This window comes from Hyperolius riggenbachi, chromosome 9 (assembly GCF_040937935.1).
Source record: "Hyperolius riggenbachi isolate aHypRig1 chromosome 9, aHypRig1.pri, whole genome shotgun sequence".
NCBI classification, from domain to species: domain Eukaryota; kingdom Metazoa; phylum Chordata; class Amphibia; order Anura; family Hyperoliidae; genus Hyperolius; species Hyperolius riggenbachi.
This window is the reverse complement of record NC_090654.1, coordinates 133,919,288-133,944,129: the sequence shown is the minus strand read 5'-3', so window position 1 is coordinate 133,944,129 and position 24,842 is coordinate 133,919,288. Positions and strand designations below refer to the sequence as shown.

General features: G+C 44.6%; 1 protein-coding gene across 1 annotated transcript in view; it reads right to left on the bottom strand.

Annotated features, from left to right (window-relative positions):
• Positions 1 to 24,842, bottom strand: part of LOC137532709 (sodium/potassium-transporting ATPase subunit alpha-2) — a 138,509-nt gene that overhangs the window by 15,547 nt on the left and 98,120 nt on the right. The window contains exons 19-21 of the mRNA XM_068253540.1: positions 16,885 to 17,030; positions 9,173 to 9,303; positions 8,022 to 8,123 (exon numbers count right to left, since the gene is read on the bottom strand). Coding sequence (XP_068109641.1) covers positions 8,022 to 8,123; positions 9,173 to 9,303; positions 16,885 to 17,030 — 379 coding nt within the window. The remainder of the gene's footprint in view (positions 1 to 8,021; positions 8,124 to 9,172; positions 9,304 to 16,884; positions 17,031 to 24,842) is intronic.

Sequence of the window (24,842 nt, the reverse complement as noted above, 5' to 3'; positions counted from 1 at the left end):
AGTAATTATAGCCATGGATGTCTTTCAATGCAAGGAAAGCATCTAAGCCCCCTTTAAATGCAGATATAGAATTTGTCATAACTACATCCTGTGGCAATGCATTCCTCCACATCTTAATCTCTTACTGTAAAGAACCATAAATGACTAAAGCATTTTTCCTCCATGCGCAGATCATGTCCTCTAGTCCTTTGTGAAAGCCTAGGAACAAAAAGCTCATCCGCCAAGCTATTATATTGCCATCTGATGTATTTATACATGTTAATTAGATCGCCTCTAATGCGTCTTTTCTCTAGACTAAATAAACCCAGTTTATCTAACTTTTCTTGATAAGTGAGACCTTCCATCTCTCGTATCAATTTTGTTGCTCGTGTTTGCACCTGGTCTAAAACTGCAATATCTTTCCTGTAATGTGGTGCCCTGAACTGAATTCCATATTCCAGATGTGGCCTTACTAGACTTAGTATGCTAAGTCTATGCAATATTATGCCAGCATCTAGAGCTTTTATTTTCCTTTTAATACATCCCAAAATTTTATTAGCTTTAGCTGCAGCGGCTTGGCATTAAAAACGATTATTTAACTTGTTGTCGATGAGTACTAAGTACTAAGTCCTTCTCCAACTTTTATGTCCCCATCTGTATCCCGTTTATTTTGTATGGTGCTAGACATTGGTACGACCAAAATGCATGACTACATTTTTCAACATTTAATTTCATCTGCCATTTATGTGCCCATATAGCCATCCTATCCAGATCCTGTTGCAATATGTCACTATCTTCCTGAGAGTTGATGATTCTGCACAATTTTGTATCATCTGCAAAAATAGCAACATTGCTTTCTACAGCATCTAATAGATTATTAATAGATACATTGAAGAGCACTGGACCCAGTACAGACCCCTGTGGGACCCCACTGCTAACTGACCCATTTTAAATATGATCCATTGACCACAACTCATTGTTTTCTGTCCATTATACAGTTCCCTATCCATGCACACAGACTCTTCCCCAGTCCTTGCATCCGCAACTTTTGAAGGCCTTTGCAAAGTCCAAGTATATCACATCTACAGCATTCCCAATATCCACATTAGCGTTCAGTACCTCATAAAAGCTGAGCATGTTAGTCAAACAGGACCTGTCTTTAGTAAACCCATGCTGATGCTGAGATATAAGATTATTTTCTACTATGAAGTCTTGTATAGTATCTCGTAGTAACCCCTCAAATAGTTTGCACACAACTGATGTTAAGCTTACAGGTCTATAATTTCCCGGATCTGATATTTTGCCCTTCTTAAATAATGGGAAAACGTGGGCTGTACGCCAATCTACTGGAACTCTGCCAGTTGAAAGAGAGTCACAAAAGATAAGATAAAGGGGTTTATCCATCACTGAACTTAGTTCCCTTAGGACCAGAGGATGCATGCCATCCGGGCCAGGTGCCTTGTTTATTTTTAATTTATTTAGTCTTGTCTTCACTTCTTCCTGCGTTAAGTGTTTAATATTACAATTGGAAGATTGAGACTCTTCTGCAACTGTAATTTGCAACAGTGATGTTTCCCTTATGAAGAGAGAAGCAAAGAAAGCATTTAATAACTCCGCCTTACCTTGGTCATCCACCATTGAGTTCCCACCCTCATCCTTTAGGGGTTCAATACAGTCAACCTTTCTTTTTTTAGAGTTGGTGTACTTGTAAAACTTCTTTGGGTTACGTTTGATATCTCTAGCGATTTGATTTTCAGCTTCAATCTTTGCCAGTCTAATTTCTTTTTTACAACTTTTATTGCACTCCTTATAATTGCTTAATGCAGCATCTGTCCTCTCCTGTTTAAAGACCTTATAGGAATTCTTTTTCCACTTCATTTTATCTCTAACCTTTCTATTCATCCATAGAGGCCTTTTTTTTATTCCTAGCCGTTTTGTTTCCATATGGGATATATTTACTACAATATTGATTGAGAATAATTGTAAAAGCTTGCCATTTCCCTTCAGTGCCCTTCCCTTGTAGTACATTATCCCAGTTCACCAAACTTAGTGCCTGCCTGAGTTGATTGAACTTTGCTTTTCTAAAATGCATGGTTTTAGTTGTCCTGCTGCAAAAGGGGACCTTTTTTCAACCAGCTGATGGACCTAGGCAGGTATGTGACAGTGGCACAGAACGAAGTGAATTCAATAAAATCAGGCCATGGAAAACAGCCCCATGTGAAGAATGTCAAAGTTCTTCCCAAAGTGTCAATATTTTGTGTGCCCACCATTATTTTCTAGCACTGCCTTAACAAAAACTGTGACTTTTAAAAGGGAAGTCAAATACTTACCTTGGTATCCTTCAGAAGCATCTCATATCCTCCTCAAAACCACTGCTTCTTACCAGGACCTTCTGAATGTTTGCAGCTGTGCTCCTTCCTGTGAGTGAATGTTGCAGCAAATACACAACCTCACTTTCTTTAGCCAAGCAGTGGTCATCTTTGAGGTGTGTTTGTAGTCATTATCATGTTGGAATACTGCCCTGTGGCCCAGTTTCGGAAGGGAGGGCATCTTGCTCTGCTTCAGTATGTCACAGCACATGTTGGGATTCATGGTTGCCTCAATAAACTGTAGCTCTCCAGTGTCAGCAGCACTCATGCAGCCCCTGGCCCTGATCATGACATCCCCCCCCCCCCACGCTTGACACCATCTGAACCAAATAAATGTATCTTGAACACATCAGACCACAGACCATGGTTCCAGTAAGTAAACCATGTCCTTAGTCTTCTTGACTTCAGCAAGCCGTTTGCGGGCTTTTTTGTGCATCATCTTTAGATGAGGTTTCCTTCTGGGACAACAGACATGCAGGCCAATTTGATGTAGTGTGTGGCATATGGTCTGAGCACTGACAAGCTGAGCCCACCACCTCTTTAACCTCTGCAGAATTGCTGCCAGCACTCATATATCTATTTATAAAAGACAGGAACATGTCCTGTTAAACCACTGTATGATCTTCGCCACAATGATGAAGCTCAGTTTTAGGGTGTCAGCAATCTTATTGCCCAGGGCTAGGCCATCTTTAAGGTACAATTAATAGTAACAATTTTTACAATCGAGTGGTACAAAAAATTATTTGTTCAAATGGTACAAAGAACAAAACAGCGTGTGTCCAAAGTTGATGTAAAACAATTGTACGATCGTTTGGAATATGTACTCGATCTGAATGTTGGATTTTGCAATAGAATTTTGAGAAAATGCCCTAATCAAGCCTTTAATGGGAACAATCGATAATTAGCTTCCGACTTTAATGTTATTTCTGCAAATATGGGCACAAGGTGGTGAAAAGGGGCGCCTGAGTTTTTTTCGGCTACAAGGTTTTCGATTCGGCTACAAAAGGGCGCCCCTTTGTAGCCCATATTTTTCATTCAGCTACAAGGTTTTTGATTCGGCTACAAAAGGGTGCCACTTTGTAGCCCATATGTTTGATTCGGCTACAAGGTTTTTGATTCTACTACAAAAGGGCACCCCTTTGTAGCCCATATGTTTGATTCGGCTACAAGGTTTTTGATTCTGCCACAAAAGAGCGCCCCTTTGTAGCCCATATTTTTGATTTAGCTACAAGGTTTTCGGCTACAAGGTTTTTGATTCTGCTACAAAAGGGCGCCCTTTTATAGCCAAGAATTTTGAAACGGGGGTGCAGGGGGGGTTTAAGATTAGGCATCACATGGGTGGGGAGGGTCTTAGGGTTAGGCACCACCAGGGGGGTCTTAGGGATAGGCACCATCAAGGAGGATCTTAAGGTTAGGCACCACTAGGTGAGGGTTCTGTGTAAGAGTAGGGAGAAGTTAGGTCATAGTAATCACCAGGGGGGTCTTAGGGTCAGGCATTACCAGGGAGGGGTTAGGCACCACCAAGGGGGGGGGGGGGTTAGGGTTATGCACCAACAGGGGGTCTTAGAGTTAGGCACCACCAGGGAGGGGTTAGGCACCACCAGGGGGGGTCTTAGTCTTAGGCACCACCAGGGGGAAGGTTAGGGTTAGGCACCACCAGGGGAAGGTTCTTTGTGAGAGTATGGAGAAATTAGGTCATAGTAATCACCACTGGGATCTTAGGGTTAGGCACCACCAGGTGGTCTTAGGGTTATGCACCACCAGGGAGGGGTTAGGGTTAGGCACCGCCAGTGGGGGTAGTTAGGGTTAGGTCTAAGGGTTCTGTGTGAAAGTAGGGAGAAGTTAGGTCATAGTAATCACTTTTCTCGGTTATATCCAGATCCCTTGTATAGCTTAACAATGACAGCATCCATTTTATAAACTAACACTAGCTTTTCGGCTACACCAGGCACCCTTTGTAGCTGAATTTGGCATATGGGCTATACCAGGCACTCTTTGTAGCCGAATTTGGCATTGTGAGAAAACGCGGAAAAGCTGCCGCGCGTTCTGACAGCAAGGCGGCTGATTCCGCGTCCAACGCGGCGGTTTTCACGCGGAGGCGTGCGTCTGGTAACATGGCAGAACGCGGAAAAGCCGCCGCATGTACTGACAGCGAGGCGGCTGGTTCCGCGTCCAGCGCGGCGGTTTGCACGCAGTAGCGTGCCTCTGGTGTGGCTGTGTCTGTTAGTTCACACAGGTTTAGGAATACTCTGAGAGGCAGAACTTTTATGATGGCCAAGAGAGGACCAGCTGACCAGGCTGGTCAGCTGACGCCAGAGCAAGTTTCTATTGGTCCATCACTTAGAGGTGGCGCCAGAGAGCGCTACACTATATATAGTTGCTGCTGGCCAGTCACAAGTTGTCTGCCGTTGCGAACACTACGTGGAAGCACTCAGACCTTAGTCAGATCCTGCAGTGTGTTTGAACCAGGTGGACCTGGGAATTCACACTGAGCCAGATTACTTGTATTGTATTCTGTTTATGCTTAGACCAGTTCCAGGGTGTAGAGACTACGGACCTCACACCTAGACTAGGGAACCTGTGTTATCAATCTGTTATACATCAGACTAGTTCCAGGGTGTAGAGACCACAGACCTCACACCCAGACTAGGGAACCTGTGTTATCAATCTGTTATACATCAGACTAGTTCCAGGGTGTAGAGACCACGGACCTCACACCCAGACTAGGGAACCTGTGTTATCAATCTGTTATACATTAGACTAGTTCCAGGGTGTAGAGACCACGGACCTCACACCCAGACTAGGGAACTTGTGTTACCATTCTGTTATACATCAGACTAGTTCCAGGGTGTAGAGACCATGGACCTCACACCCAGACTAGGGAACTTGTGCTACCATTTTGTTATACATCAGACTAGTTCCAGGGTGTAGAGACCAAGGACCTCACACCCAGACTAGGCATTGTTTGATATCTGTTATGACTTATTGCTTTCCTGACTACTCCTCTGATCTCTGATTCGGTACCTTGCACATCTGATACTCTGTTGCCAAACCCTGCTTGCCTTGGATACCGAATCAGCCGTTCTGTCTATGTACCTTATCTGACCGTGTGTTGCCGACCTGGCTTGCCCGACCTCGAGAGCTATCTCTACTATTAAGAGATAGTTTCCAGATCACTCAGTGACATTTGTCTTTATTGTCACTCACTCTCTGGACCTTCCTTCTTCCAGCCTGACTCCGCCCCTTGGGGAGTCTCAGGCTACTGGAAGGTTTCCTTATCTTTAGAGCAGTATTGCCCATACTGTCTCTAATTTTCTGTGCTATACTCAAAGTACTACTGTTACACCAAACACTCACATTATCCAGGTGTCCAGAGGTTAGCAATATATCTGTATTATCGGTGATTCTGCAGATCATCAATAATCAGGTATATATCTGTATTCTTGGTGATACTGCAGATCACCAATAATCAGATTCTCTCTGCATGCTGACACCGATCATTACAGAATGGGAGACCAAACCCAAACCCAAGCTGAATCTGGCTTTTTTCGTCTATATATCAGGCGCCCTTTTTTCCAGGCGCCCTTTTCAAATGTACGCTTTTAGTGACCTTGGGTTATCACCAGAGCGCCCTGCAAGGGATGATGGACTTTGCAGTCTACCATCTGCCGGGTCAAACCTAGAATAGTTCCGCCTAGTGGTCGAGAGAAGTGTGAAAACTCAGTGTAGAGGGTTCGGCAAATCTGGTTTCAGGGTGAACAGAAATGAGCAGCAATATGCATAGTCAGTACCCAGGCAGAGCCAGATTAAGACCATTCAGGGCCACAAGCATAGCACACGTTGCGTGATATGTGTGTAACGATCGGTGTAACACAGAGAGGATCTGATTATTGGTGATCTGCAGAATTACCAAAAATACAGATATATACCCGATTATTGATGATCTGCAGTATCACCGATAATCAGATATATTACTAACCTCTGGTTAACTGAGAGATATGAGTGTTTGGTGCAACAGTTATACTTTGAGAACAATACCAGGAAGACAGGTACAAGGCAGTAAGGAATACTGCTAGAGTAAGTACCTTCCAGCAGCCTGAGACTCTCCCGCAGGGAGGAGTCAGACTGGGAGAGGGAAGGACCGGAGCGTGAGTAACACCAATAGAGGATGTCACTGATTGGTCTGTGAACTATCTCTTAACTGGGGAGATAGCTCTCAAGGTCGGACAAGCCAGGTCGGCAACACACGGACATACACAGTACAAAGACAGAAGGCTAATTTGGTAATCCAAAGGCAAGCAGGGATTGGCAACAGAGTATCAGATATAGCGAAGTACCAAATCAGTGAACAGAAGAGTGGTCAGGAAAGCAGAAAGTCATAACAGATAATAAACAATGCCTAGTCTTGGGTGTGAGCTCCGTGATCATCAACACCCTGGAACTAGTCTGAAGTATAACAGAATTGTAACACAAGTCCCTAATCTTGGGTGTGAGGTCCTTGATCATCAACACCCTGGAACTAGTCTGAGGTATAACAGAATGATAACACAAGTCCCTAATCTTGGGTGTGAGGTCCTTGATCATCAACACCCTGGAACTAGTCTGAGGTATAACAGAATGATAACACAAGTGCCTAATCTTGGGTGTGAGGTCCTTGATCATCAACACCCTGGAACTAATCTGAAGTATAACAGAATGATAACACAGATTCTGACAATAAGGTCTGAGTGCTTCCACATAGTGATCGCAATGGCAGACAACCAGCGAATGACCAGCACCCAGTATATATAGCCCAGCGCTCTCCAGCGCCTCCCCTAAGTGCTGGACCAATGGGAACTGGTACAATCGTCAGCTGACTCCCTTCTGGCTGTCATAAAAGCTCTGCCTCTCAACGCGCGCGTGCGTCCTTCTGAACCTGTGTGGACTATCAGTCCCAGCCACACCAGACATGTCTTGCGTACCACCCGCCGCGCTGGACGCGGAGCCAGCCGCAGCGCTATCAAGGCATGCGGCGGTTTCTCCGCGTTCAGCCATACTGACAGATGTAGGCCTACGCGTGCAAACCGCCGCGTTGGACGCAGAATCAGCTGCCTTGTTCTGAGCGCACGCGGCGGCTTTTCCGCGTTTTCTCACAATGTGCAACCCACGTTACTTAGGTATGAAGTTCATTGCCCCCTCTTCCCCTGAAAAGATGTCTGCCAAGTATAAGCATACTTTCCTGCATTACATAACATTTCATTCAGATGATCACTGGTCATGTAAAAAAAAAGGCATGCCTCCGTTGAAAATAATTTAAAACTAGACCAAGTAAGATCCAAACTAAGCTAGTTAGTAAGACAAACCATGAAGGCTAAATAAGCCTTATTTAGCCTTCATGGTTTGTCTTACTAACTAGCTTAGTTTGGATCTTACTTGGTCTAGTTTAAATTATTTTCAAACGGGGCATGCCTTTTTTTTTACATGACCGGTGATCATCTGAATGAAATGTTATGTAATGCAGGAAAGTATAATGTTACATTATTATGTTATGGTAATAGCGCCACCTACTGTGCATACTTATAGACATATCAGTGTAGCAAAGTCAGTAGACAATGATTTAGTAATCGGCTTAATTCCTTTATGCAAATTGTTAACCAGAATTTTAATTAATCTTTGGGTATGTGGTCTACTCACTTAAGGGGATACATTCTCAGGGCCACATCCATTCCAGGACAGTAAGATAGGAAAGCAGCTAGAGCTGTTTCTTCAAGCAGCCCAAATATTAAAATCTTGTTCCTGGGGAGAGAGTAACAACAAAAGATTTATGCCAATTATGCAGTATTATGTAAGTGTGGTATTTACAAACTACAAGGAGCTTTAACATATACACATCCACTATGGCTGTCAATTGGACATGCTTAAACATTCTTTTTCATCACTAGAGTTATATACCACTGAAGATGCCATCAGCTGGCTTCCACTAGTTCCTTTACGCTATACCCCCCCCCCCCCCCCCACTTTATCATTGACCAGAACACAATGCTGAAAATATAGCCAAGCTGTGTGTTTTTTATGATAAAGATCTTTCTGAAGCTATCCCAAATTACTTTTTTTCCTCACAACCATTGTTAAGTGTATAAATAACCATTGTTAAGTGTATTTATATCGCGCTTTTCTCCTGGCTGACTCAAAGGACCAGAGCTGCAGCCACTTGGACGCACTAGAACTAGCAGTATAATGGAGTCTAGCCCAAGTTCTCTGTCTGAATAAGGTGCCTGCTAACTGAACAGGAAAAGCAGAGATGCGAATTCAGGTCTCCTGTGTCAGAGATAGAGCCCTAAACCAGTACACTATGCAGTGACTATAAGGACCTTTGCTGGTATCTACTGCTGCTGCTTTTTATGTCTAGCTCCCATGCAGAGAAATTATGAACTACTGTATCTTTTATCTCTCTCCTGATGTCAAGAATGTTTGTCATTGCCACAAATTAGTTATTAAGGAGAACAGTTCTGCAGTTACTCAATATCCCTCCTCCTCTCACCATAGAACCATAATATGCTTGGCCCAGCAGCATGTCTATATGACTAACATTACTAAAATTGTAATGCAAAATGATCACTAACAATTGTTTCTAGCTACATTAACTGTATGGACTTTTATATTTGTAATGACATATTTACTGCAACAGGGACAGAATATGTCTGCTTAAAAGAGTTTAGCAATGAAACCAGTAAATGAAGCTCCAAAAAGAAAAAAAATATTTTTACAATTACATTTATTCCCGTTGAACAGTTACATATAAAAATGTGTACGTTTGTATATTTCATAGATGACTGGCAGCTTACTTCATGCCTTGCTGGAAGACGGAATTTCTTCTTGTCTTACAGATAATCAGATCAGCCCACTGGACCACCACAATGCTGGCAAAGAATGCCGTATGACAAGTGAACTCCACCACTTTGCGCTGTTCATATGTCTGGAAAAAAATGTATGCAGTAGAACACAGAAAGTTCAAGAGACCATGGTGTGTATTCTGTAAATGTCGATAAAAATGTTAATTGGTTGTTATAAACAGCACTTCTACTGTTGGTTCCAGTAGTAAAGAAAAAGGAGTGTATTCAGTGCATGACAATTTTATCAGTACTTAAAGTAAATCGGAAGCTAATTTAAAAAACAAAACAGATATTTACCTAAGAAAAGGGAAGGCTCTGAGTCCTACTGAGCCTTCCCATTCCTCTCACGGTCCTTGCGCTCCAGCGCTGGATCCCCACTCCAAATCTCCTGCCGCGGGATGCTTTGGAAGTCTTCGGGAGTCCTAAGCGCACGAGACAGCATGCTCACGCTTTACATTACGGAGCTACCCGTTTTTGGGAGCACTCAATCACCCGAAGACTTCCAAAGCCTCTGGTCGGAGACTGCTAATTGGAGAGCCAGTGCAGGAACAACGGGACCAGGAGAGGAACGGGAAGGCTTCTCTAGAGCCTTCCCTCTCCTTAGGTGAGTATCTGGGTTTTTTCCTCAAGCCCCATACACACAGCGGTCTTTTAGGCTCTCACGACTTTTCTTGTGAAACAGCTAAAAAAAATCTCTTGCTATTGTTCAAGCACCTTTTAAGACTGATAAGAAGTCAATTCAACATTTGGGTTGACTTCTTATCAGTCTTATCAGCTGCTTGAACAATAGCAAGAGATTTTTTTTAGGTGTTTCACAGGAAAAGTTGTTAGAGCCTAAAGGCCCATACACACGTCAGATTCAGGGTTGCCAACCTCATTTCTAATTTTTGACGGACAAAAGGCCCAAAAAAGCAGGACACCCAAAATTTTGGACGGACAGGGGGCGGAGTCAGAAGCGCACTTTTAAGTAGAGTTGTGGGCGGCGCTAAGTTCCGGGCATTATTTTTTTTCAGTATTTATAAAACACTGACATCTTCCGCAGCACTTTACAGAGTACATAGTCATGTTACTGACTGTCCTCAGAGGAGCTCACAATCTAATCCCTGCCATAGTCATATTGTAATGTCCTACCATATTATTATTATTATGGGTACTTATCCGTTAGCCGGGCGCATCCGGCAGGTGTCGCTGTTAATGTTAATTCCAATCATGATTACTTCACGTAAACCTGTGAATGTAAACGCCGGATGCGCCCGGCTTAACAGATCAAGCCGCCGGCTTGCTTCCTCTCTCGCTCTCCTCCCCCTCTTGCCCTCTCTCGTATGAGCCTTGGGGAGGGGACATGCGTGTCCAAGGTCGTTCTTCGCGATATTGCGACGAATGACTCTGGGGGGACACGCATGTCCCCTCCCCAGTGTTCTATAGGAGAGAGGCGCCCGGCTAACGGATAAGTACCTTATTATGTATTTATATAGCACTGACATCTTCTGCAGCACATTACAGAGTACATAGTCATGTCACTGACTGTCCTCTGAGGAGCTCACACTCTAATCCTACCATAGTCATAGCCTAATGTCCTACCATATTATTATTAGTATGTATTTATATAGCACTGACATCTTCTGCAGCACATTACTGTTCTCACACTAGCTCACAATCTATAGACCTGCTTCTTCATGTGCCACAGAAATGCAGTTCAGAGCAGCTGTGGTGATATTATGCACCCCTGATCGTCCTCCGCAATTCATTTGAGATGTAATCTATAAATGTGATTCCATCTCACATTTATGGACTACATCTCCCAGCATGCATTATTGTGGCAGCTGATCAGGGGTGCATAATATCATCACAGCTGCTTACTTAGTGTGGTTCTATGGTACACATAAAAGTAAGATAGAGGCACCTGTGCAAACTAAGGGGATGGGAAGCTAGAGATCATCCCTTGTACATTAGTAAAAATCACAGCTGTCCCCAAAAACACACACCGTATACTAACCTCCCTTAAGGCCCATACACACGTCGGACTTTTGCGAACGACGGGTCGTTTGAACGTCCCGTCGTTCAGTCGTCCGCACGCCAAATCGGGCGTGTGTACAGACTGTCGTTCGGGTGATAAGACTGATTTTGAGCGATCCACTCGGCGGATTGCTCAAGACCAGTCTTTTCACCCGAACGACAGTCTGTACACACGCCCGATTTGGCGTGCGGACGACTGAACGACGCCAAACGACCCGTCGTTCGCAAAATTCTGACATGTGTATGGGCCTTTAGGGAGGTGTTTGTTTCAAATGATGGTGCTCAGGTCACTTTAAATTCCAGTAGTGTGAGTATGTTTGCAGAAGGGGTAGTTACACTGTAAGGGCTAGTTCACACTGGTGCCTAAATCCCGATTGTGTTTGCGATTCAGCAGGCAAAATTTTGCATTTTGCATCTGTGATTCCCGTTCAATAGAACGAGAATCACAGCGCAATTGTTTCCAAAGCACTGCCTGCAGGGTGTTGGCGAATGATCGCAATCGCTGCTTTGTGAATGTATCCATAGGGATACATTAGCAGCAGCGCTTTGCTGATCACTGGCAATCAGCAGAGTGCTGCAGAATTGGCCAGTGTGAACCAGCCCTAAACTGGAAAATAGGTTGCAGGCAGCTTAGCCACAGACCCCAGCTTCTATGTAAATAAAAGGGAGAAACTGAGCTGCCTGCCTGATCAGAGTAGCTAACAAAAACCTATTGTAAAAGTGAAGCAATGCACTTGCCCTTTCAGAGCAGATTTCTAGGGGACAGTGATTTTGATCTTTTTTAAAGCTCAGGTTTCAGCTGTTTGATCACCAGGAGTCTTGTCAATGTAAATAACCCCCATGCCCTGCATGGAGAAAGGCTTCCCTGATCACGTCCCTCCTGTGACCCCATTAAAGTTCCCCAGGAATGCTGCTCAGCTAATTACATCGCAGCACATGGAGGATTTATACAGCTGAAGTGCCGCTACATGTCACACTTATCAGCTCCCTCGTGGCTGGCAGGAGTGCTGATCAGGGTCACGGCAGAGGCTGGAAGAGTTACTATGCTGACATGCTGTGCCTCTGTGAGCAGCAGAGGTAAAGAAGCGCATCGTTCGGCAGGGCTAGAAGCTGCACATGGCTGAACAGTTACCTTCTCCTCTAGTGTTGTCCGGATCATGAACGATTCGGATCTTTGATCCGAATCTATTTTGTGAGTCGAACATCCGAATCATCAAAATGAGTGATTCGGATGGCAAAAGGGGGCGGGGCCAGGAGCGACACGCCCCCTCTCAGCGGGCAGCAGGGTCCTGGAAGCAGAGCAGAGATGGATCGCTCTGTTGGAGGGGACTCAGGGGAGCCAGCCTTGCAGGGACAGGTAGAGGGGACATGGGTGCCACTGCCAGATATGTGTAGAGCACACATACTGGCTGAAATGTGCTGCTCATTATAGGCTGCCTGTTCCGTAGTTGTGCACAGTGATCACATTGGAAAGTTTTGGCTCAGCACAGCTCAGCTCAGTAACTTTGCAGGCACTGTGATTGCAGGGCAATATGATCCTCCTGGCTCCTGCACTCGCTCTGAACAGCTGCACTTATCTTTGGGGAATGCTTTCTTTCACTGTGACGTTTCCATTCAAAGTATACCGATGAACATGTATGTAGGTGAAATATATGTAAAGCTGAGCATATGATTGCAGCATGTGGGTATTGTGTGCAAACAAACATTTCTGCTCTCTGCTCGTCCCTCCTCCCTTCTCTGTCCACTCCCTGCCCTCTGTCCATCTTCTCCCCTTCTCTGCGTGTCCACCCCCCTCTCCTTCTCCTGTCCTGCTAGTCATTTCACCCCTGAATGCTTCCATTGTAAAATGATCCGAGATTCGGATCAAAGATTCAGATCTTTTCAATGATCCGATTCGAATCATCCGGATCATTGAAAAGATCCGAACTTCCCATCTCTATTCTCCTCTCCATACTGGCGGGGACCAGGAGTCAGGACTCCGTGTTGTGGGGGAGGGACGCCTTCTGATACCTCTTGCTTCTATTGGCTGGAGGAGCTGAGAGCCAGAAAAGGCAGCTTCTGATTGGAGGGAGGGAGGGATGAGGAGGAGGTGCAGCCTGATTCTCTGCTGTTCCCGGCTTCCTACACAGCGGTCACAGTGAGACCTGAGCATGCGCACAAAACAATGCGCCGCTGATGGAGAAATTTACTTATTTTAGACGGACAGCATGCTTAAAAATACGGGCAATACGGACATGCTTAATTTGAGGTCATTTGGACGGACTGCCCGTCTAAAGACGGACGGTTGGCAACCCTGGTCAGATTTCCATGAACGACGGGTCGTTTGAACGTCCCGTCGTTCGCCCGCTAAATCGGGCGTGTGTACAGACTGTCGTTCGCTTGATAAGAGTGAGTTTGAGTGATCCGCCCGGCGGATCTATAGCGCTAGTTGCACAATCAGCGTGTTAGTTAGGTATTGTGTGCATTGCCAGGGTACCCTGCCAATGTACTTCATACCTAAGTAACCTGGGTTGCACTTATCGCGCAACATGTGTTATAGAGCAGTCGAAAGTACCGGTAAAATTGTCCTGCACTTTCTGCACATGGCAAATTTACTGAATATATCCCATTTTTACTGGAAATAGTAGTAGTGCTGTCATAACAACCAATCAAGTATCAACTTTAATTTTCCATCTTGCCCTAGAAAGATGTCAGATGTGATTGATTGGTATCGCTAGGGATGAGTGAAATTGTCGCTGGAATGCTGACAAGATTTTTCTAAAAACTTTAACAATTCCACAACATTTCTGTGAACCAGTTTTAGGAACTTGCATTGAAGTTATTGGCATTGAGCCGCCAACGTTTGTGGTTAATTGCAAAGTGCCTATAAGTGCGATCATCTACTATATAAGTATCCCTGGCAAATGTGCATACTATTTACTGTATAAAAAAAAAGACTCTGTAACTTATTGTCAACTCTGCAGGCTGTTATAGCCAGAATTTGGAGCCTGGGCTACATGGAGCTCTGTGCCGTTAGCTATACCAGCACTCATAGTCCATGACATGAGGGGCTCTGAAAGAAACGACAGAAAAACGTGTCCCTTTCATCTAAAACTTTTTTCCGCATCAAGGACAAGGGGCTCATTCTTACCTCTGGTGCCCAGGAGATAATGGGTGTACCTAACCCCCTAAGCCTGTGGGTGTAGACCCCAGGGGGGGTGGCAACTTATGGTGATACTACACTTATAGTGATATACAATAGTATTTTTTAGTTCTAAATTAAACATAATTACTTACCGTTAATTAATGATCCCATACCAATATCCTCTAGCTGTTGATTGTAGAGCGTCCACAAGCCCACCGCTAACTGCCAGAGTCCTAACTTCACTGGGAGGACATCTTGATCCTCGCCGGCTGCTCTAGGGGCAGGGGCAGACATAGGCCAGTGCAGGCCCTGCAGCTGCACAGAGACCCCATATCCTCAGCTGCACCACAGTAGGGCATGTTTATCCTCTAGACCAGGGGGTGCCCACACTTTTCTGGCTTGTGAGCTACTTTAAAATTTGCCTAGTCCAGGAGATCTACCAACATTTCAAATCCTAAGCCCGCCCGATACTGTGACTCCAGTATAGGTAACTAGGTATAGGTGCATCCATGCATCCAGTATGGGTTAGCTAGGCATTGGTGCCTCCAGTATAGGTTAGCTAGGTATAGGTGCCTCCAGTATAGGTTAGCTAGGTATAGTTGCCTCCAGTATAGGTTAGCTAGGTATAGGTGCCTCCAGTATAGGTTAGCTAGGTATAGGTGCCTTCAGTATAGGTAGTTAGGAATAGGTGCCTTCAGTATAGGTTAGCTAGGTATAGGTGCTTTAGTATAGGTAGATAGTATAGGTGCCATCAGTATAGGTTAGGTAGGTATAGGTGACTTTAGTATAGGTAGCTAGGTATAGGTGCCTGGGTACTAGTTATCACTTACCTCCCTCCAGCTCTAGCAGTGGTGTCTGTGGCTTGTCCTGGTCTTCACTCCTTCAGCCGCGGCTGCCTGAAGGGCAGATGTGCAATCTGGCAGCTGAGGGAGGGCTCCGGCAGACAGCGTGGGTGCAGGTATGAGAACAGAAGTGTTGCGTCCAGCACTGCCCCCAGCCATGACACTGCATTATGACAGAGCCGCCCCTGGCCTCTCAGATGCACCTCTCTCCTCCCCTTAATTGGCCGTGATCGAGCCCAGAAGCAGAATCTGATGGGACACGGCTAAGTGGCCGCGTCCTACAGCTGCAAAATGTAATTGGACGCGGCTGAAGGAGACCGCAAATTACCAAGCAGGCGGTTGTGATCTACTGGTAGATCGCGATCAACCTATTGGGCAGCCCTGCTCTAGGCTCTACTCTGTGTATTTCTCTTTGTAGCTCATGAGGAAGAGTGATAAATTGCATGTGACCCAGTCATAACAAGTATAAAATGTGTGCTACAGTAATACAGTGCCTACAGAATGTGACCTAGGTTTATGTACTATCATGTTATTGACATAATTTGGGTCCACCCATGATCTTCTATGGCTACTCGCATGGAGCCCCCTACATTTATCCTGCACAAGGGCCCACAGTTGGCTGTTTCCGCCACTGGCTGGTATCCAGGAGACATTATCTGTCATTTAATCGCAATTCAAAAAATAGTTTTGTAAATACAGAGGCGCCAATTAAGAATAAAATAATTAAAAATCGTTTATAAGGTGGAGGTAAGGGTGGACTTACCTCCCCAGAGATGACACAACAGTATAGAATCAGTATATATTGTTATTCATTTATTTCTTACTCCAAAAAAAAGTTTGCAACACATTTCGCAGGTATCACGTCCGCTTAGTCAGGCAAAGTACAAAAAAGGAGCCACTTTAAGAGTGTCAGGACAATTGTAAAGCACTTACAATCGTCCTGACACTGCTTAAGTGGCTCCTCTTTTGCACTTTGCCTGAGGAGTAAGAAATAAACGAATAACAATATCTACTGATTTGATACTGTTGTGTCATCTCTGCAGAGGTAAGTCCACCCTTACCTCCACCTTTTAAACGTTTTTTTGGTGCCTCTGTATTTACAAAACTACCAATTATCCACCCTGATGGATGGGTGTTCTACCCTTTTCCTTTCTATGGAGAGCGACTTCTTAGCCTGAGTGAGGACAGGATAATTTCCCCATATGCACATACAGTTGTTGCCAGTGGAGGCAACCCACCCTTGTTAGTAATTTTCATTAAATTTTCAATACATTTTACGTTATTGCACCATCTGAGGCTCTCGATTCTTCCCTTTTGCAACTACCAATCGATTTTCTCAAAACAAAAAGGCCAAATGTTGTTTGACTAGCTCCCATTATTCTTCTTAACATACCTAGAAAATGTGGTGATGAAAGCATGTATGGGGGCTTTGCTATTAACCACAGACTTCGGAACCATTAACTTCAATACCATTTGTGAAAGAACAAAATGTGATCCATAATGACCAGCACTTTCCTGAGATTTTCAGAAAGTGAATTTTTGCTCAATTTGCTAGGAGACCACACTTGATAAGTGTGCTTGCTTATCTCTACCAAGCCTCCACTTTGTTCCAGAGCTTGTTTACACCAAAGTGATTTCCAGACTAGCGATATCAATTGACCAGTCATGGGTTTGATACTCACCCACTCTTGTCCATAGCTGTCTTCTACATCATTGCATGAGCGATCATCCCAGTCCAAGCGGATACCTAGCAACCGCGATGGTAGGAAGCCATTTTCAGCAAGGATGACAAAATAGGTGAAGAATCCACCAAGAGCCTGGATCATGCCTGGAAAGTGAGATTTTATTGGTCAGAAGGTGGCAGACAAACTCCACTTTCTAGACAAGAATGGGAGAAAAAAAATAATGTGTTGGGAGAGAGTTATTAAGAAAATTTGAAACAAACTCTGGTACTCAGGGGCGTAGCAATAGGGGGTGCAGAGGTAGCGACCGCATCGGGGCCCTTGGGCCAGAGGGGCCCCGAAGGGCCCTCCCTTAACTACAGTATTAGCTCTGTATTGGCCCTGTGCTCATAATAATCACTTTTATAGATACTTTGAATAGTAATAATCATTAACACACTGTTCCCCATCCCCCTCTTGCACCCCTGACACTGTAGTTGCCATTGGCAGGTTTTGGTGCGCCGTATCAATTGTTATGTATTGAGTGCTTAGGGGGGCCCCATAGTAAAACTTGCATCGGGGCCCTCAGTTCCTTAGCTACGCCACTGCTGGTACTTTATTTTTAGTGTACTTCAAGGTGATACTTATGTAATAAAGCATTTGTGATTTTCTTTTCTTCTGTGATTTGTGCATCTTGTAAATACTGTATACTGAAAGAGAACAAGAAAACCTCCCATCCAAACTCAAGGATTCAAAAATGCATATGCCGCAAATTAATTTCAAAATACAACTTTATTTATGATCTATAAACAATAAAAACACTTAAAAACAAGATGTGGGCATCATGCCTCCATATCTTAAACCATTCTGGATTTAATCTCCGGCCTTTTGAAGAGAAACCGTGACCAAGAATTGAACTTCATCCCAATCAGCAGCTGATACCCCTTTTTACATAAGAAATCTTTTCCTTTTCACAAATGGATCATCAGGGGGCTCTGCATGGCTGATATTGTGGTGAAGCCCCTCCCACAGGAGACTGAGGACCATTTTCCTAGCAGTTTCCTGTCTGTGAACCTCATTGCATTGTGGGAAATAGCTGTTTACAGCTGTTTCCAACTGTCAAAAAAAGCAAGCAGCAGGTACTTCCAGCGACATCACCTGCCAGCAGTAAAAATGTCACCATGTGATAAATGTCAGAATGTAAATCAGGGAGAGAAAAGCTTTTACAATGAGCAAATACTGACTAAATCATTTATACATAATTATTGTAAAAATGAAGTACTTTTTTATTACATAATTTTCACTGGAGTTCCTCTTTAAAGATAATCTGTATTGTTAAAATCGCACAAAAGTAAACATACCAGTGCGTTAGGGGACATCTCCTATTACCCTCTGACACTATTTCGCCGTTCTATGCTGCTATAGCGTATATATATATACGCTATAGCAGCATAGAGGGGTGATATAGCGGCTGGGAACGCGGAAAATCAGCCGCGTTCCCAGCCTGTTGGCAGCTGTCGCCGAGCCCGGAAGTAGCCGCCGGCGGGGACAGGACGATCGGAGCGGGGCTGCGAGGGCACCCCCGGGTGAGTAAATGTCATTTTTTTTTCCTGACTTAAGTTTTCCTTTAACCACCCTGGCGTTCTATTAAGATCGCCAGGGCGGCTGCGGGAGGGTTTTTTTTTTAATAAAAAAAAAAAAACTATTTTATGCAGCCAACTGAAAGTTGGCTGCATGAAAGCCCACTAGAGGGCGCTCCGGAGGCGTTCTTCTGATCGCCTCCGGCGGCCAGAAGTAACACGGAAGGCCGCAATGAGCGGCCTTCCGTGTTTCGCTTACCTCGTCGCCATGGCGTGACGGCATGGACGTCAGCCGCCTCCGATCCAGCCCTTAGCGCTGGCCGGAACTTTTTGTTCCGGCTACGCTGGGCTCAGGCGGCTGGGGGGACCCTCTTTCGCCGCTGCACGCGGCGGATCGCCGCGGTGCGGCGGCGATCAGGCAGCACACGCGGCTGGCAAAGTGCCGGCTGCGTGTGCTGCTTTTTATTTGATGAAAATCGGCCCAGCAGGGCCTGAGCGGCAGCCTCCGGCGGTGATGGACGAGCTGAGCTGGTTAAGGACCAGAGAGTGCTGGCTTAAAAAAACGGCGCTTACCAATGTCATGCCACACTGACCCATTGCTACCACCATTCACGCTGATGTCCTGTCGCTGTAGCCCCTGTGCACTGCTGTCCCTATGATGGCAGAGCTCCATGAGCCAGTCAGGAGCCAATTTCATTGGCTCCTGACCCTTTTATCACTGTGAGTCGTGATTGGCTCACAATGACCACGGGGTCAGGAGCCTATGAAATCGGCTCCTGACTGGCTCAGGGAGCTCTGCCGCCATACCGACGGCAGAATGAGGGGGATACATCGGCGAGAGAGCAGCGCGATCGGCAGGTGCGATCGGCAGGGAGGATTGACATCTACTCCCTGGCAGAGATAAGAGGTGCCAAACAGGGTGTAGATATCAGCATGGTCTAGAAGCGGTTAAATAAGATATTTAAATAGGGAAGCTATCAATACACATACCAACATTGTTAGTGATCAACAAGAGGCAATTTATCACCAAATCACCATATTGGGCAGCACGGTGCTGTACTGGTTAGCACTCTCGCCTTGCAGCGCTGGATTCCCAGTTTGAATCCCAGTAGCATATATAGCCAGATGAGCCCCAGTATTAGTCCCCCCAGTATAGATAGCCAGATGTGCCCCAGTATTAGCCCCTCCCCCCGTATAGATAGCCAGATGTGCTCCGTTATTAGCGCACCCCTTTATTAGCCCAGCCGTATAGATAGAAAGATATGTCCTTTTATTAGCCCCCACCTCCAGTATAGATAGCTAGATGTCTCCTTTATTAGCCACATTTGGATAGCCAGATGTGCCCCTTCATTAGCCACCCTCCTTCCACAGACAGATCTTCCAGTTTTGAAGCGGTGCACCCACCCCCATGAAGTCACAACTGAGCGCAGCTGTGTTCAGACATTAGACGTTGCAGTTTTCTGCCGCCATATAACACCACGTTGTCAATTGTGAGCTCTGATTATATTATATTGCTGTTGTTTGTAAATTTGTGTTTTGCTGCTTTGATATCTGGTGGGCTTGTGCATTGCAGTTCATCAGATATCTAGCCGCAAGTGTTAGTTTTAAAAGTTTTTAAAAGTACATTTTTTTTTCCTCTAGTGTGCTTGCAACAGGCAGGTAATTAGCTAGGGGGAGGGATTAGCTGTAACACAGGTGATATATTAAACAGGAAGTGTAGGCCAAAGCCTTAATCTTGGTGGTGGGCTGTTTCACTTCACTGCTGGGAATTGTGAGCTCTGATTATATTATATTGCTGTTGTTTGTAAATTTGTGTTTTGCTGCTTTGATATCTGGTGGGCTTGTGCATTGCAGTTCATCAGATATCTAGCCGCAAGTGTTAGTTTTAAAAGTTTTTAAAAGTACATTTTTTTTTCCTCTAGTGTGCTTGCAACAGGCAGGTAATTAGCTAGGGGGAGGGATTAGCTGTAACAGGAGGCATTTGGTCAGCTTCAGGACTCAGTACTGAGCTTGCTCAGTCTGTGGCTTGCTCACTAAGTGGCTTCGACACAAGTGGCATAAGCGTTAAAAACAGGCGTTACAACACAGGCACAAACAGAGAGGTGAGAGGAAGCAGGTAAAAAAAAATAAAAAAAATTTAAACAATACTGCGGTTCTTTGCATTGGTTAGGATGTGCTAACACGTTGTGGTGTAGTCTTTAAGTTTTGAGGACTCCGCCCCAGCTTCACTCACTCCCCCTCCTCCACTCCCCCTCCTCCACCCCAACCTTACTCACTCCCCCTCCTCCACTCCAACTTCACTCACTCCCCCTCCACCCCTCCCCCTCTTCCACCCCAGCTGCACTCACTCCCGAACTTCACTCCCTCTCCCGTTTCAACTTTTACCGCCACAGTTTACTTTAAATAAAATTTCCCCACACAATAGTCATCATGTTGGACTATGCTGTACAGTGTACATCCTGTGACATGTATGCATGCCTTGATCAGCGGATTGAGGGTGTTTACTGTTGCCCTGGGTGTGTGCGTGTTGCTCAGTTAGAGGCGGAAGTCGCAGAGCTAAATAAGCATCTCGCAACACTGAGACGCATACACAACATGGAGATGAGCTTGGATCTCACGATCCAGACACTGGATGGAATCGGTGAAGATGAGGTGGGTGGAGTAAAGCCGGAGCAAGAAGCAGAGGTAGCCGCTAGTTGGGTCACAGTTAGAAGGGGTAGGGGAAAAAGTGACAGGGAGGCTAGTCCCGTGTTGTCCCTCACTAATAAGTATGCTTGTTTGCGTAATATTGGGGAGGATGATTCTGGAGTAGCAATGCTGCAGCAGGATGTGCTCCTTAGCAACCAAGGGGCAGACTGCTGTAACGAGAAAGGGAATAGGAGTGCAGCTAAGGCTAGACAGGTACTGGTGGTAGGGGATTCAATTATTCGGCGCACAGATAGGGTAATCTGTCGAAGAAACCGTGAATGCCGTACAGTCTGTTGCCTCCCGGGTGCTCGGGTTCGGCATGTAGCGGAAAGAATTGACAGATTATTGGGTGGGGCTGGGGAAGACCCAGCTGTCATGGTACACATTGGCACCAATGACAAAGTTAGTGGGAGATGGAAGGTCCTCAAAAATGATTTTCAGGTACTTGGAGATAAACTTAAAGCAAGGACCTCCAAGGTGGTGTTCTCTGAAATACTGCCAGTGCCACGCGCTACATCTGAGAGACAGAGGGAGCTTAGGGAGTTAAATAAGTGGCTGAGAAATTGGTGTAGGAAGGAAGGGTTTGGGTTCCTGGAGAACTGGGCAGACTTTGCAGTCGGCTACAGGTTCTACAGCAGGGATGGGCTGCACCTTAATGGGGAGGGTGCAGCTGCATTGGGGGAGAAGATGGCTAAACGGTTGGAGGAGATTTTAAACTAGGATCTGGGGGGAGGCGGGAGGATAAAGTCTCAATATGTAGACAAGATAAGGTAAAAAGACAGTGGGAGCCTAACATTATGGGGGGTGGAGAGGGGGGTGGAGACAGTGTAAAGATTAAGGAGGTTGGTAAAACTTCAAGTAGCCTATTTCGTGTAAACAAAATTGGTAAATGTGTTGGTAAAAATATAAAGTGCATGGTAACCAATGCTCGGAGCCTTGCAAATAAAATAGACGAACTAGAGTTCATTCTGAATGACAAAGGCTATGACATTGTGGGAATAACCGAGACATGGATGGATGAAAGCCATGACTGGATAGCTAATTTAAAAGGATACAATGTGTTTAGGAGGGATAGAACAGGGAAAAAAGGTGGAGGGGTTTGTCTCTTTGTTAAGAATTCTTTTACAGCTGTCCTCAACGATGAGATGGAGGAAGATTGCGAAGATGTGGAGTCCGTTTGGGTAAATATTCATGGTGGAAATAAAAGTTGCCAATTGCTTATTGGGGTATGCTACAGACCACCTCTTATTAATGAAGCTGCAGAACTGCGATTACTACAGCAGATTGAAAAAGCTGCAAGTAAAAACGAGGTCATAATTATGGGCGACTTCAACTTTCCAGACATTGACTGGGGTATTGAGGCTACCCATTCTGGTAAAAGCAGCAGATTTCTGACAGCACTACAGGACAATTACTTGACTCAAATGGTAACGGAACCAACTAGGGGGAATGCGTTACTGGATCTGATCATTTCTAATAGACCAGATAATGTATCAAATGTGCAGGTTCAAGAACATTTGGGAAATAGTGATCACAACATGATAACGTTTGATCTGGTGACTGATAGGCCACGGGGCAGCGGGACCACTAAAACTATGAATTTTAGAAAAGCAAAGTTCAATCAAATTAGGCAGGCACTAAGTTTGGTGAACTGGGATAATGTACTACAAGGGGACGACACTGAAGGGAAATGGCAAGCTTTTAAACGTATTCTCAATCAATATTGTAGTATGTATATCCCATATGGAAACAAAATGTCTAGGAATAAAAAAAAAGGCCTCTATGGATGAATAGAAAGGTTAGGGATAAAATGAAGAGGAAAAAGAATGCCTATAAGGTCCTAAAACAGGAGGGGACTGAGGCTGCACTAAGCAATTATAAGGAGTGCAATAAAAATTGTAAAAAAGAAATTAGGCTGGCAAAGATCGAAGCTGAAAATCAAATCGCTAGGGATATCAAATCTAACCCAAAAAAGTTTTACAAGTACATCAACTCTAAAAAAAGAAAGGTTGACTGTATAGGAATCCTAAAGGATGAGGGTGGGAACTCGATGGTGGACGACCAAGGTAAGGCAGAGTTATTAAATGCTTTCTTTGCTTCAGTCTTCACAAAGGAAACAGCACTGTTGCAAATTACAGAGGCAGAAGAGTCTCAATCTTCTAACTGTAATATTAAATACTTAACGCAGGAAGAAGTAAAGGCAAGACTAAATAAATTAAAAATAGACAAGGCACCTGGCCCGGATGGCATGCATCCTCGGGTCCTAAGAGAATTAAGTTCAGTTATAGCTAAGCCCCTTTATCTTATCTTTTGTGACTCTCTTGCAACTAGCAGAGTCCCAGTGGATTGGCGTACAGCCCACGTTTTCCCATTATTTAAGAAGGGCAAAAAATCTGATCCAGGAAATTATAGACCTGTAAGCTTAACATCAGTTGTATGCAAACTATTTGAGGGGTTACTAAGAGATACTATACATGACTTCATAGTAGAAAATAATCTTATTTCTCAGCATCAACATGGGTTTACTAAAGACAGGTCCTGTTTGACTAACATGCTCAGCTTTTATGAGGTAGTAAATGCTAATATGGATATTGGGAATGCTGTAGATGTGATATACTTGGACTTTGCAAAGGCCTTCGACACTGTTCCCCACAGAAGTCTGGTGCAAAAGTTGAGGATGCAAGGACTGGGGAAGAGTTTGTGTGCATGGATAGGGAACTGGCTAATGGACAGAAAACAAAGAGTTGTGGTCAATGGATCGTACTCAAAATGGGAGACTGTTAGCAGTGGGGTCCCACAGGGGTCTGTACTGGGTCCAGTGCTCTTCAATTTATTTATTAATGACCTAGTAGATGCAGTAGTGAGCAATGTTGCTATTTTTGCAGATGATACAAAATTGTGCAGAATCATCAACTCTCAGGAAGATAGTGTCATATTGCAACAGGATCTAGATAGGATGGCTATATGGGCACATACATGGCAGATGAAATTCAATGTTGACAAATGTAAAGTCATGCATTTTGGTCGTACCAATGGTCTAGCACCATACAAAATAAATGGGATACAGTTGGGAACATCAAACTTGGAGAAGGACTTAGGAGTACTCATCGACAACAAGTTAAATAATCGTACTCAATGCCAAGCCGCTGCAGCTAAAGCGAACAAAATTTTGGGATGCATTAAAAGGGAAATAAAAACTCGAGATGCTAGCATAATATTGCCCCTGTTTAACTCTCTAGTAAGGCCACATCTGGAATATGGAATTCAGTTCTGGGCACCACATTACAAAAAAGATATTGCAGTTTTAGAGCAGGTGCAGAGACGAGCTACAAAATTGATACGTGGGATGGAAGGTCTCGCTTACCAAGAAAGGTTAGATAAACTGGGTTTATTTAGTCTAGAGAAAAGACGCCTTAGAGGAGATCTAATTAACATGTATAAATACATTAGAGGGCAATATAATAGCTTGGCGGATGAGCTTTTTGTCCCTAGGCCTTCTCAAAGGACTAGAGGACATGAGCTGCGCATGGAGGAAAAACGTTTTAGCCATTTATTTAGGAAAGGGTTCTTTACAGTAAGAGTGGTTAAGATGTGGAATGCATTGCCACAGGAAGTCGTTATGGCAAACTCTATACCTGCATTTAAAGGGGGCTTAGATGCTTTCCTTGCGTTGAAAGACATCCATGGCTACAATTACTAGGTTATGCCTAA